Source organism: Geosmithia morbida (assembly GCF_012550715.1).
Source record: "Geosmithia morbida isolate 1262 chromosome Unknown scaffold_0, whole genome shotgun sequence".
In the NCBI taxonomy this organism is placed as follows: domain Eukaryota; kingdom Fungi; phylum Ascomycota; class Sordariomycetes; order Hypocreales; family Bionectriaceae; genus Geosmithia; species Geosmithia morbida.
Window position 1 is genome coordinate 1,100,797 of NW_023336187.1, and position 13,716 is coordinate 1,114,512.

Consider the following 13,716-nt stretch of genomic DNA (forward strand, 5'->3'; position numbering starts at 1 on the left):
GAGGGAAGAAATGGATCATTCCATGGACGCCATCGAAAAAGGGGATAATAAGGGGTAACAATACAGAATAAATGACCAGCCCGTTTTTTTATAACACCATCAATATGCAACCTCGCATCTTCTCTGGATCTGGACATCTCACGCCGGTGATGGAGAAAGAAGAAGAAGAAACAATCCCACCAGAGCCAGATGATACACTCATATGATACACATCCCACGATGAGGGGATGATTTAGCTAGAGTTGGACTTTTTTTTTTCGTCATCCTCGTCAGTCTTTCTTGCCTGACTTGTCGTCCTTGGACCTGTCCGTGGCGCTGCCCGACTCTCCCTCCCCGTTCTGGTGGGCAGGGTGGTTGGTGAGGCTATGCCAGATGGACTTGAGGAAGCCTTCGTTCCTGTGAGACTCAGGATCGGAGGAAGGTGCTCTGAACAGGTCACAGTGTTAGAGGAGCTCGATTGGCTTGATGATCTGGGCTCGAGTGGGTGGTATAGCGCTCACTGGTTGGAAGACGGCGACGACACGTTCATGACCCGCTTGGCTTTCTTGTCGCCCATCTCATCGGCCAGCATCTCCATGAGAGTCCTCTGGTTGGCGCTGAGGTACTTGGGCATGTTGACGCGGAACTCGACGTGGAGGTCGCCGGCGCCACCCCTGCGGGAGCCCAGTCGGTTCATGCCCATGCCCGACAGCGTGATCTTGTCGCCCGTGTTGGTACCCGTGGCGACCTTGACGTTGACGGCGCCGTCGAGAGTAGGCACCTCGATCTGGCCACCGAGGATGGCCGTCGTGAGGGGCAGCGAAGCCGTGTAGAGGATGTTGGAGCCTTCGCGGCGGAAGTTGGGGTCCTTGGCCACGCGGACGAAGACGTACAGGTCGCCGCGCTGGCTGCGGGCGTTGGGGTCGGCCGACTTGCCCGTGGGAGGGGCGTCACCGGCGCCGTCGACGCGGAGCCTCATGCCGTCCTCGATACCCGCGGGGATGTCGATGGTGATGGTCTTGCGCTCGCGCACCACGCCGTCTCCGTGGCACGACTTGCACTCGCCGCCCTTGGGGATGGTGGTTCCGGTGCCCTCGCACGAGCCACAGGTCGACGCCATCTGGAAGCCGCCCTGCATGAAGTGGACGCGTGTGCCGGTGCCGTTGCAGGACCCGCACGACGACCTCTGCGTGCCGGCCTTGAGGCCGTTGCCGCCGCACGTGCCGCAGGGAACCTGGGGCGTCAGGCTGATGGTCTTGCTCGTGCCCTTGGCCGCCTCCATGAAGCTGATGCTGGCCTGGACCTCGACATTGTCACCGACCAGGATCTCCTGCTGGAAGGGGTTCGACCGTCCACCCCGACGTCCGCCGGCGCCGCCAAACGGTCCGCCCTGCTGGCCGGCAAAGGCCGAGAAGATGTCGTCAAAGTTGAAACCTCCGCCGAAGCCGCCCTGTGCGCCGCCGAAGCCGTGGAAGGGGTTGCCGCCGCCGCCGAATCCGCCGCCGAATCCGCCGCCACCGGTGGGGTTGCCACTGGGGTCGAATCCGGCAGCACCAAACTGGTCGTACTGCTCTTTCTTTTTAGGGTCGGAGAGGATCTCGTAGGCGGACTGGATCTCGGCAAACTTGTCCTTGGCAGAAGGGTCCTTGTTCGTGTCGGGGTGGTACTTCTTGGCGAGGCCGTAGTATGCCTTTTTGATGTCGGAGGCCGAGGCGCTCTTCGCCACACCGAGGGTCCCGTACGGGTCCTTCTGAAGCAGCGAGCTGGTGGCGTGGAAGGGCTGGCGAGACAGGGCGAAGTTGTTAGCCGTTTACCGCAAACAAAGGTGACGCCAGGATGCGTCCTTGGGGAAGAGGAAGAAGATGGGCCTACCCGTATCAAGGGCGGCGACTTTGCACCGGACCTCTGGACAGAGGGACGCTTGCTCGAAGCGGCACCACGAGTGGCAGTGGCCGTGTGGAACGCTGCACCGTTCATCTTGGATTGCCGGCACAGGGGCCGGTGACGAGCAGCAAAGGCTCGGGCGGGACCCGAAGCCTTGGTGAGAAGGCCAGAGTTCATGCTGTGAAGTATGATCAAAACAGAATCATTTGAGAGAAGAGAGGGGAGAGAGAGAGCAGAGAGTAAACAGAGAAAGAATGGAAGAGGCGGAAGGGGGGCGGGGGGGGAGGGGGGGGTAGAGGAGGTGGTGTGATGGGAGTAAAAGAAAGAAAGGAAGCTATCGAGGAGTCAAAAAAACGACGACGGTGCTCGAAGTTACCAGCCGAACGACGGAGGTGCAGTTCTGGAACCAGTCGCGATTACTGCAAATAAATTCTTTGCGCTTCGATAGGTACGTTTGGACCATTCGATTAATCTGGTTAGTAAAACTTCCATGACCCACTTAATCCTCGTTGTCTTTGCCGCTCATATATGTACGGATATATACTCGTAATCTGTATAAGTACGGAGTAATCTGTATTACAGAGAGTACTTAGTGTCAGTACTCCGTAGTCGTATGCCTAAGGCTACAATGCCGTCATACCGTTAGAAGCCGAAATAGTCGTGGGAGTACTCTTCTCCTCCTTCCCATACGGTCGACCCCTTTACCCGACTGAGTGTGTGTATATACCGTACTATTTTAATCGATAGTAATACTATGAAAGATTTCATCAACTGCCTACTATTTCCTTTCCATGTGCGGGACATTGACCGAAGATGTTCCCTCTGCGTGTACATCTCGGAAGCCTCCGCGCACAGAAAAAATAAAAATCGGCATGGATTGATGGACCCCGAGAGAGAGGGAGAGAAGAAAAGGAAATGAATAGATCTATCAAAAAAAGCCGTACGAATAACCCAAAGAAACAATCCCGGCACTCCCAAAAATCGACCCATGCCGTATGTGTATACCACTATAACGCCCGGATGACCAATCAATCCGTGGAGAGGGCAGAAGAAGAGTCAAAAGCCACGCCTCCCCCTTTTCCCCGATGCCCCGAACGCCTAGAAGATGCAATGAGAAGCAAGTATGCATGAGAAAGAGACTGTGGTCGAGAGATGCGGCAGAAGGCTGCTGGATCATTCGGACGCAATGCCAGATAGCTTTTGGGGGCCTCTCCTCTTGGCCAAATCGTCGCTGCGCAGCTTGTAGATCAGGTCGACAATGACATCGTTCTCCTGGATGCCCAACCCATTAAAGTGTTTGCGGACAGATTGCGTGAGCTGCTCCTTACTCTGCCGCTGCTTCTTGCGACGAAGCATGGTGGGAGAGTAGGCGCCGATGCCCGCCGGCTGGGCCAGGATGGTCTGGTGGTATGTGCTGGTGAAGCAGCTCGGGTAGTTGAGCTTGTGTTCGCGCGTGTACGAGTGGAGCATGGCGCGATCGAACGTGTTCCATTGAAGCTGCTCGGAAAGGGTCAGTATTGACCAGTGACCAGGAGAAGTGCAGAGAAGAGAGAGAAGAAGGAAGCGTACCCCAGGTGTTGGCTGCGTCGTGGCCGGGCGTGCAGCCGCTGCAGCTGCAGCGCTCGTCGCCGACGCGTTGGTCACCTCACGCAGATTGGAGCTCTGCTGGCTAGCCCCGCGGCGCATCTTGGCAGACGTTTGGCCGGTAGCCCTCTCCTTTGCTGTCTCGGCCTTGCCGTCATCGTGGTTGCGGGAAGATTTGGCTGGCGCCATGGCTGTTTTTGTGGGCGCCCGGTCGGGAAAAACTCTCGAGCAGAAGGGTAGCGCAGGAGGTAGAGGAGGGAGAGGAAAAAAGCTGAGTGGGGTGGGGGGGGGGACTAGAGTTCGGGTACTGCTAGCTGTATAATGCTGGTGGTGAAAAAGACTGGATGACAATTGTATCACGTCGTGGCCAAGAGAGATTGTATGGTAGAAGAAGAGTGTTCATGGTGTGTGCTGCTGAAGTGAGGGACCACCGAGACCGGGAGGAGAAGAAGGGGTCTTATCACACTCTCTCTCCTTCTCATCACTCAGCCTTGGCCGAGCGGAAGAGTGGGGGGGCAGAATTCTGGGCGGTGAACGGCGATTGTGGGAAACCACCGATTACTGCGATTACTGTTTGAAGTGTTAGCGCAGAGGACTAGCGCAGCCGCACAGGCACACCCGCTCTCATTGGTCTGGCGGAGACGCTCTAGGGTAATCGTTCCATCAGCGGGAAGCACGCGCCGTCGACGTCACTGCCGAACAGTTGAGCTACCCAAATAGTGGGGTACCTGTTATTATTGTTTACGCGAGGTCGGGGCCCAGAGGCAGACCCGTACAGCATGAACGCCATATTACCCCGTGCCATCCATCTGGTTCCTCCCGAGAGACCTCCGAGATGGCGATACTCCCCTCAACCACACTCCTCACTGCGCCTCCTCTGTGCTGTTGACAGCCTCCAGGCTTCCAAGATCAAAATCGAAAAAGTCCATCAGGCTATAGTCGAACACCACGTCGCCCAGTCCCTCAACCGGTCCCAGGTCGGTCACAGCCACAGCCATGGACGTGATGGGCGGTGCATCCTGGAGCACGTCCAGGTCGTAGCACATGCCGCGAGGGAACGGGAATAATTCTCGATGCCCCACGGCAGGATCCCTACCACGCAAAGGTCCCGTGGGTCCTGACAGATGGGCATCGCCATTCATGGCCTCTACCCTCCTAAGCAGCCAATTCATCTTCTCCAGAATCACATGGGCGTCTCCGTAGCCGTCGCGCATCGTCGACACCACCGACCGCAGCACCTCGATCTTTTCGGAATGCCGGTGGCGCTCTTCCGTGCCGGGACCGTCGCAGATGAGTGGCAGTGTGGCCGTGAGAGAGAAGAAGCCGTGCATTGGCAGCAGCCCCACCGTGTCGTCACGGCAGCCCATCTCGTCGTACAGCATCACGATACACGACGCGGCCACCGACGCGTACACGGATAAGGTGGGTGGGTGCCGCCGCATGCGCTCGCCCACGGGATGTCTCGGCATCAGGCTCAGGATGACGGCGACAAAGTACAGGATGAAAAGCTCGGATGCGGGGCGGTAGTACGGCCTGCGACGGCCGTCGGGTCCGTATATCTGCAGCTCAGCCGGTACGTCGGCGATCCAGTCGGCAAGGGCCGCATCGATGCTGGCCATTGCGGGAGCGCTCTCGGTCGACGCCATCTCGGCCATCCGGGCAAGTATCACGCACAACTTTGACTTTTCGACAAAGACGAGGGCCTGCGGTGACAGGGTTTCAAAGTCATTCCTCTCAAGTGGTTCGACATCATGATCCCTCCTTCGCAGGAGAGGCGGCCGGCCCCAGCATGCTGTCTGGAGGACGTCGCAGTTCTGCAGATGATCAGCGTCAGGGCCGTCGCCTGGGACTAGTAGACGACGGGATGCAGATCCGAAACATACATGTAGATACCAAAAGATGCGCTTCAGACACGCCGAATCGAGATGGTCAGCGTACGCCGCGCGCCTATGCAGCCCCATCTGCACCATGAGCCGCACCCCAGCTCCGATCCAGTGCCACGCCCCGTACAGGCTAGCCTGCGCCGTCGGCGCGCCGTCCCAGCATGATACGAGGCACAGGGATTTTAGCAGCTGCACGCGGTTCTGCTCGTAGTCGACGGCCAACAAGAGGCTCAGCTTCTCAACCAGGTCGCCCGCCACCCGCGGTGCCCGGGTGTCGTGCCTCACCATATTCCCCACGAGGCACAGGCCCAGATTGACCGCGACGGATGAACCCTCCGGCGGCAAGTCCCCCGTCTCGACGACGGGGCAGTGGTGAAAGGCCTTGCTCATGAAAGCCTCACTCCAAGCACTCAGGAGACCGGGCCGCGGCAGCGACGAAGGCTTGATCAGCAGCATGACGGCCTGGCGTAGACGCGCTGCAAACGGCCGCGCCAGAGCAGTATCGTAGGATTCGCGAGGCATCGAGGCCACCGTCTCAGAGGGCAGTCCGGCAAAGTAACATTGTCCGCCGAAGCCGTCGTCTGCGGTGGGTGAGTCCGAGCCGGGCGTGGACTGTTGTGGGCGCTCGGCGGGCGACGCATGTTCCCGGTTAGATTGGCGCCTCGAAGACGGCCGTGCCAAGGCGCTGCTCTTCCTCTTCCTGGCGCCAAGTCTCCGGCTTTATCAGGGCACTGGCTTAGCGAGTGCCGTTCAGGGGAGTTGACACGAGGCGAGGATACGGGCTTCGACCTACACACAAGGCTGCCGAAGCCGACGGCAGTTGTGGCATACCCCGTCTGGGCTGTCTTGCAGATCGCACTTTACCTGGACGGGGGTCTCCATCTCAGCAACGGAAGCCTGGACGCAGCGGCAGGACCATCAGGATTGGACGCGATCGTCACGTGTGTTCACCTACCTTTCGCTCGTGGCAATCGGTACAGACGACACCTGCTCGCCGAGGGAGCGGCATGGTGCGGCGAGCGAACGTAGGTGGGATGCGATGTGCACCGATACGGTCTTTGTCGAGCTCGAAGTGCCGAGTAACGTTGAGTTCATTCCATCGAGTTTGGTACTCGCCGTGAATAGAGACCAGCATGGGCAAAAGTTGACGATATGCAGGTGGTGGCCATGGCCATGTCAGTATCTGGGGAGATTTCGGTACCCGGTACCCGGCACTCGGCACATGGACGAGAAGGGGAAGGTCGTGTAAGCGACTATCATCATTGATGCATGGGTCCAACTCTTTCGTTTGTTCAATCTTTTCCCCCCCTCTTCTCTTATCAGGACGTGTCGCAGAATCTTGATTTGGAAACAGTAGAGTAGACTATGAAGCAAACCCGAATAACGACATTGCTGGTTGAGCATAGGATGTGAGTTGGTAGACGGCATCTACACCCATGGTGCTTCTCTACTGAAGGTATCATTAGTTAGCATTCCATGAACAATCTGGTGTACACATGTATCTCCCATCATACGTAACTGCCTCTCTCTTACGATAATCACGGAGTCCGAAGGGAGGGGAGAAAAAAAAAAGAAAAGATATTCTGAGAGACGAGAAGTAAAAAGCAAAGAAAACTGTGGTGGTGCCTTCATCCTAGCTGCACTCGTCTACAGCGACGCTACACGCACATCCAACCCACGTCCCATCCAGTATACATAACTACGTACGACTACTTCTACTGGATGCCATCCTACCTAATCTCCGTCGCAGCCTCCAGGTCACGCAAGAACCGCCACATGGTCACCTCCTTCCAGCCCTTGGACTTCCAGTCATTCATCGTCTGGGGGAACAGATCTACCACGCCCTCGACCGTCATATCGTGCGCGGCAATGTAGAAGACATTCTCCTGCGCGTCAGCCCACTGAGCTGAGCGGATAGATCCGGCAGCCGCGTCGAGGTCATCCGCCAGAACGGCATCGAAGAACGGCTCGTCTCCCCCGCGGCCACGCCGGACGTTGATCTGTCGGAAGCAGCACCCTCGCGGACGGGCTGCTCCCTGCTCGTCGTCGTCGAGACCGTAGTCGACCGTGTCGGGAATGGGGAGGCTGGCCGAGGGCCGCATCTCACCGGCGTGGTGGGTCGTGTCGGCCCCCATGAGGATGAAGGTGTCCGGGCCGCAGCCGGTGGTGGTGGTGGTGCGTACCAGGCCGGCCATGTGGCCTGTGCTGTGACCTGGTGCGTCGATGAGGTAAAAGGATCCGTCGCCGAAGAAGTCGTGGGCGCGGACGGGGCCGATGAGCAGAGCATCGGTGTCGAAGCTGATCTCTCGCACGTGCCGGTCCCTGCGAAGGAGGGACAGCATTAGGACCGAGGCAGAGACGAATGCCAGTCTGGTCTTGTCCTACCTGAAATAGCTCTCTTGGATATGAGAATCCGGATACCGGGGATAGCCAGGATGAAAGGCCTTCATGAAGCCGGGACCGACAACGAGCTCCGTCGTGCCCGGGAATTCTGTCACGTCACCGACGTGGTCCCAGTGCCAATGGCTGAGATGAGCATGAGTACTGTTGTTCACGAATTCTTGACCAGGTGAGAAGGCGTACCTCCATATAGCAGAGTCAATGTCGCCGAGGCTGATGCCATGCTGCTCGATGACATCGCCCACCGTCCTCTCGGACTCGAGTCTCGCCCCGGCACCCTCGAGCTGCGCCTTGACAGAGGGCGGACAAGTCTCCGGGCCAGACGGCATTCCGAGATCAAACAGGGCCTTCTTGCCCGTGGAACTCTCGATGAGGAACGACCACGTCGCGAGCGGTGGCATCACCTCCAGACCGTTAACCGACGGTTTCAGCAGCCACGATGACCGGAGCATGTGGAGGCGCGATGCCGTGTCTATCATGGAGACTCTGGCGACGGCGCCGGAAGGTGGGTTGAATGACATTGTCGGGAGAGGATTCTCTCTCGTCTTCTCTTCCTGTCCTCCTTCTTCCTTGTCATGAAGAATGTATGCGGATCTGACATCAGAGGGTTACGCATGCTCGTCGACGTCCGTCTATTTATCTTCGTTTCGGCGCTCGGCTGCTATAGAGCTTGGACTTACCGAGCGCCGACGGCGATCAGACGAGATGCGACGCCTCGGTCGTGCCTTTGGACATGGCGATAAAAGAGGGTCCTGCTCTCGATGCAGTGCATGATGCCTCCGCCGGACTTCGGAGAGCAGTAGATGCGGTGTCGTCAAGTGGTGAGGCCATGTCACATGCACCGTCCAAGACACACCTTACACGCCAAGCAACAGGACAGACAGTCTCCAAGGTTGTTGCCACCTCGGAGCTGTGGCTTTACATAGGGCCGACACTGAAGACGAGTATCGATACATGAGAGTAGGGTAGCGAACATGGCAGAATCTGGCTACTTCTGTCTCATCAGGGGGCGTCACATCCGAACCCTTCAGGATATATAAAGATACTGCAAGTGACGCACACATGATCGTTCTGACAGATGATAACCCTGCTAGGTCATATTCAGATACCGTCGAGTAGGACCTCGGTCTCCAACTTGAAAACGGACGATCTATCTCGGCTCATACCCAGTAAAGGATCCCAAGATCTGTGGCCGAGCCAGAAAACGTGGCATCGTCGACCGGACTGAGCCGGGCACTCTGTCAAGTCACTCTTCTCCCCCCGGGAACAATAAGCCGAATTGACGGATGTACGTGTGACTGGAATCCTGAATCCCAGATATCGGATGTTGGGTTCGCGACACGCTGCATGCGATGCCATCCATCCTGCATCTTTTGAGGAGAAAAAGTGACATGGGCTTTTTTTCTGGTACGTCGGAAAATCAAAAAAATGACGATGAGAATGACCGAAAGGAGGGGGCCACCCTCTTCTTCCTTCTCCTTTTTCTCTTTTCCCTTCCCGGTCATGAGCCAGGCAGAGTAAAGAAATGGCCCGACAGCCCGATGCCCCGTCGCATAGCCGGCGGCCGTGTCGGCCACTCCCTCCCCGGCCGCGCATATCGTGTACGCGATTAGTATTGCTAAGATGAATGGAATTGACACGACCGACAAGCTGTCAGCATCAGCAATAGATGTACTTGTACTTGCATCAAGTCCCCCAAGTACATGTATTGGACGGTGATACGATATTTGGCGATACCTGTCAGCTGCCAGGATCGGGATCAGGGTCAGGGCCATATCCTCTGCCATCCATCTCTTGTCCGTCTGTCTCTGCTGTGTCCTCGTCATTATCAATGAGAGGCTGCTCGAATGAGGTTGCCATGTCTTGTCCGGTGACCCCCACCGTTGGTACCGGTAGTATGATAGTCTGTGCCAACTAGATCTCAACCTGTTTCTTTCCCTCACAGACACCCGGAATGTATCTTCCAGATGCTCAGTGCTCACGGAGCAATAGAGACTCGCCACACATGAAAGGGTACAACCGTGCGATAACGCATCGCCGTACCCCAGAAAAAAAGACGGAGTGATCGACAGCAGGGCGCGACGCCCAACTCTCGGCCACTGACGTCTCTTGCTAGGTTCACACCGAGGGCGATGTGTCATGCCATGGGAATCGGTTGATAATTCTTTTACTTCTCCAGTGGTACTGTTGGTACCATGATTCGATATGGATCACGGTTCTTGTTCGTACCACGGCCGTCCACCTATTGAGCATCCCTGTGAGCGGCCTGCACGGCCTGCACAGACCGCGGTCTATTGGGGGCCTGAAACCTTCAGCTGTGAGCGCATCGCCGCATCAACACTGTCTTCGGGGTCGTGCGAGTGTACGCACCTACCAAGAGTAGCCAGGTGGTGATGGCGCCGTAAGCCAAGGCATGCAAGGAGTGGAATTTTTTTTTTCTTTCTTCTAGAAGGCTGCTAGTAGCTATCAGCAGAGCCACAGACGCTGCCAAAAACGTAACCGACACGGAGGAGCAGAGCGCAAGGAGCAGGGAGCACGGACGACAACATAGGAGAGGCTGATTATCATTATCATCAGTATTTATCAGTATTATTATTAATACCGAGTAGCGAGTCACGAGAGAAAGGGTGGATCAGCTGGCAACACATATTACGACGGCGCCTCGTCAACGGCGCTCCCGTGTCCGTCTCCACTGCGGTACCAGCCGATTCCCGCTTCGGCTACCAGCGATGAAAGGAGGCAGAAGATGAGAGCGTTGTCGGACATGGTCCGTACGATACACGATCCATCCAACATGTCTAATCCTTCATCCTGTACACTCGTACGCGACACAATGTACGCGAAGGAGGCAGGAAGTTGAGGCGCGACCAGGACAGCGCCGTTATCGAGAGGCAGCCACCACCGTCATGTCATTGACGATTTTCCTATGACTCGGTCAGGTCCGGTAAGGCGGGACGAGACGAAAACCACGCAGCCAACGAGGGAAAGGTTCCGTCGGGCCTCGGCGACGAGGGGACCTACTCGCAGACTTTGTTGCTGCTGGGTCATCGTCGTCCTCGTCCATCCAACCCACAGGGCTACCACCGTCTATAGGCTATCCCCGGATGAGAGTGAGGGCATTTCTCGACAGTCATGATAGTGCGGCGTCAACCCTTGGCTCATCGCAGTGTGTGCAGGGCTGTTGTTGGTGGTATGAAGTGTGCACTGATACGTATCATCGGTTGTCGAAGTACCAGCAGTTGGCTTGACCGGCAAGCTAGCAAACTAGCCTCTGTGTAATCTGTACTGCTCTGTGTATCAGGCATCTCCACGGGTCTGTCTCACAAGACGCCCGGTTTGCTTGGTCCGCTCCGGGGTGATTTGCAATGGCGTGTGTGTGTGTGGATACTTGCAAGGAGCTGCTGAGCCCGCTAGCATGAGCAGTTGCAGGTGAGAGCTCTCGTACTCGTGCGTCCTTGGAGTCATCGAGAGCGCCAGTGCTGCCGTTGCTACGTCGCACGCAGTAGCAGGAGTACTTGTTCTGTACTGATGGTAGTACTCGCAGTTAAGCCGTATTGATACTAGCAGTGGTACAGCACTGGTACTGCGTAGCTGTCCGGACTGGGTATCCCGACGATGAGGTCTTCCTGCCTTGGGCCGTTGGCTCAAGTTATTTTCTGGCGCAGGAGCGTCTTTTTTTCTTTCCTCCTTTCTGTTCTGTCTAGGGGGGCGTCCGCTCGGATCAACGGCATATTTCGGCTGAGGCGCATGATGTGTTTAGCACCTGCTCCATCGAGGTCAGTTCCTTTTCTTCTTCTTCATCTTTGCCTTTTGTTCTTCTGTTATTTTCCATCTCTCCCTTCCCTGCCTCGTGTGCGGAGAATTTGCAAGTTGATCAGGGAACTGATTGCATCGTGGTACTTTTAGCTGGGGAGGCTGGAAGAACCAGGACAAGAACCCTGCAGATCACCGATCACGCGTGGAATTCTGGCTGCAGACCCCCCTGCAACAATCAGTGGCCACCGGACAACTGAAAAAAAAAAGAGCAGGAAGAGAAACGGTCCCTCAATCTTTGACTTCCAGTGGGACATGATGTAATACAGAAGAGTACTTTTGCAGCCGGGGCAGAGACCATCGTCATGTCAGTGACTTGTTGGCTGTCACATCAACAGAATGCCCCCCCCCCGTACCCGTACAGTAGCGCTGCACGTATCTTTTCCCTCGAGGTCCCACATGCCGCTAACAGTAAAACAGGCACAAGCCGGGGGAGGGAGTAGAAGTGGAGGGATGAGCACGGAGGGCCGATGAAGATTGTCAAAGATTGGAAGGGGGAAAAAAGGAGGAATATTAAGGATGAGAATGTACATGTACAGGCGGACAGGGACCGCACTGGAGTGGGGGCTCTCTCTTTCTTTTCCTTCTCCTCTTCCGCCGTGGGGATGGAACCTTTCCCCTCTTTTTCCGCCCTGAGCGGTACTCGTACCGCTCACCAGTGGAGGGAGGACCAGTTACCACCAGTCATGAGGCTATTATTATCACTGCGTAATACTCAATGCTCGCACCTGCTGTGTACATAGTAATATCAGCCCTCGTAATTCTGCAAGTAAGGATATTATCAAAGCACTCATACTGAAAGTGCCAGAATGGATACATCCACGTGTGTAGAGTAACAGAGAGTATTACCACCTTTACTACCCCAGTAATATAGAGTATTTAATACCAGCAGTACGAATACGGCACCCAGCAGCTCCCCTCAGTGGCGGAATAGGCACCATTCGCACTTTCCGACGCTTGCTGCAGCCTGCTCTTCCCCGCGGCCACTGGCAAACCTGGCCGCACCTGCCTCGTGGTCTCTGGTTGCTCTTGCCCTCTAATAATATTGAAACCAGTACAGTGATTAGTAGCACACTTGTGATAGCATGCCTTGTACATATACTCGTTCTTTCCGTCGGAAGGAACAAGACGACCTCCTCCTTCCTGCTCTCGCTACTTACCAGTTCCCCCTCTCCAAGACTGCCCATGAGACGCTTCCCTCCCCCCCCCCCCCCCCCCCCCCCCCCCCCCCCCCCCCCTAGCCCCCCCCCCCCCCCCCCCCCCCCCCCCTAGTAGAGACCTGTCCGTAGGATTATATTATCGCTTGTTTTAATTATCGGTTATCATTACTCCGTTTTATTACTTCTCGCCTGTTGAGGTTCTCCCCATTGACCCTCGCCCTCCGTACTCTATTTCACCTGGTCTACGACCGAGCCTGTATGCTCGTAATCGCATAAACCTCCTGCCTCTTCCACCACCACCTACCACCTACTACTCCTCGTCTTTCCCACAACCATCCTTTGCGACACAGCAAATCACCCGACTATTGAGGCTACCCCTCCCCCCCTTGGGCGCACAGCTAATGCTGCTACATACTTTGCCATTATATGCGCCTATACATACGGCTAATATACTGCCACGCTCTTTTCTTTCTTTCTTCCTCTCTTTTTTCTTGCGCGCGCGTGAGCTCCCGCTTCGCCCATACAATCACCGACGCGATCTGCACTCTATCGTCACCTGGTGTTCCAATCAACCTTGCTCGGTACCACCACTAGCACTCACTCGCCAGCGACACTCTTCTTCCAGACGCCGCCATCATGCTTGCCACGCCAATATTCAAACATTAATTCTGCACTCGTAGAGATAGAGACGCGTGCCAACGCCGGATCATCGGCCTTGTCGCGGCCCCTCCGTCGCGCCCTCTTTCGTCAACTCAGCGTACGCCATCGCTGAGCATCTCTACGGGAGAACACTCGTTCTCACCGCCGCTGCAGCCCTCCACGCTCGGCACTCTATATAACTGTCGTGCCTCGGTGACCGGCGGTTTTCTCTTGCTCTCGCTTCTCGAGGAGAGCTTGGACAGACGATACCCTGCCGGCTCGCTCGGCTCTACTGGATATGGCCTCGGCCGTAGCTTACCGAAGTCACGATACCCATCCCGCGGCTGTTTTCTCATCATTCACCCCCGCCCCCG

At 56.4% G+C, this 13,716-nt stretch overlaps 4 protein-coding genes across 4 annotated transcripts; all 4 read right to left on the reverse strand.

Moving 5' to 3' along the window:
- Nucleotides 1-269: 269 nt before the first annotated feature.
- GMORB2_0350 (molecular chaperone DnaJ) lies at nucleotides 270-2,040 on the reverse strand (the record flags this gene model as incomplete). The annotated part of the gene is made up of 3 exons (XM_035462336.1): nucleotides 270-426; nucleotides 501-1,759; nucleotides 1,852-2,040. The coding sequence occupies 3 exons, from the start codon at nucleotides 2,038-2,040 to the stop codon at nucleotides 270-272; spliced, it is 1,605 nt and encodes a 534-aa protein (XP_035325266.1).
- A 996-nt stretch (nucleotides 2,041-3,036) lies between these two features.
- Nucleotides 3,037-3,636, reverse strand: GMORB2_0351 (uncharacterized protein; the record flags this gene model as incomplete). Its single annotated transcript, XM_035462337.1, has 1 exon — nucleotides 3,037-3,636. The coding sequence occupies one exon, from the start codon at nucleotides 3,634-3,636 to the stop codon at nucleotides 3,037-3,039; it is 600 nt and encodes a 199-aa protein (XP_035325267.1).
- Nucleotides 3,637-4,310: 674 nt separating this feature from the next.
- Nucleotides 4,311-6,425, reverse strand: GMORB2_0352 (Fungal trans; the record flags this gene model as incomplete). The annotated part of the gene is made up of 4 exons (XM_035462338.1): nucleotides 4,311-5,261; nucleotides 5,331-5,942; nucleotides 6,162-6,227; nucleotides 6,309-6,425. The coding sequence occupies 4 exons, from the start codon at nucleotides 6,423-6,425 to the stop codon at nucleotides 4,311-4,313; spliced, it is 1,746 nt and encodes a 581-aa protein (XP_035325268.1).
- A 635-nt stretch (nucleotides 6,426-7,060) lies between these two features.
- GMORB2_0353 (Glyoxylase or a related metal-dependent hydrolase, beta-lactamase superfamily II) lies at nucleotides 7,061-8,251 on the reverse strand (the record flags this gene model as incomplete). The annotated part of the gene is made up of 2 exons (XM_035462339.1): nucleotides 7,061-7,652; nucleotides 7,716-8,251. 2 exons carry the CDS (start codon nucleotides 8,249-8,251, stop codon nucleotides 7,061-7,063), a joined length of 1,128 nt encoding a protein of 375 aa, XP_035325269.1.
- Between the last annotated feature and the right edge of the window lie 5,465 nt (nucleotides 8,252-13,716).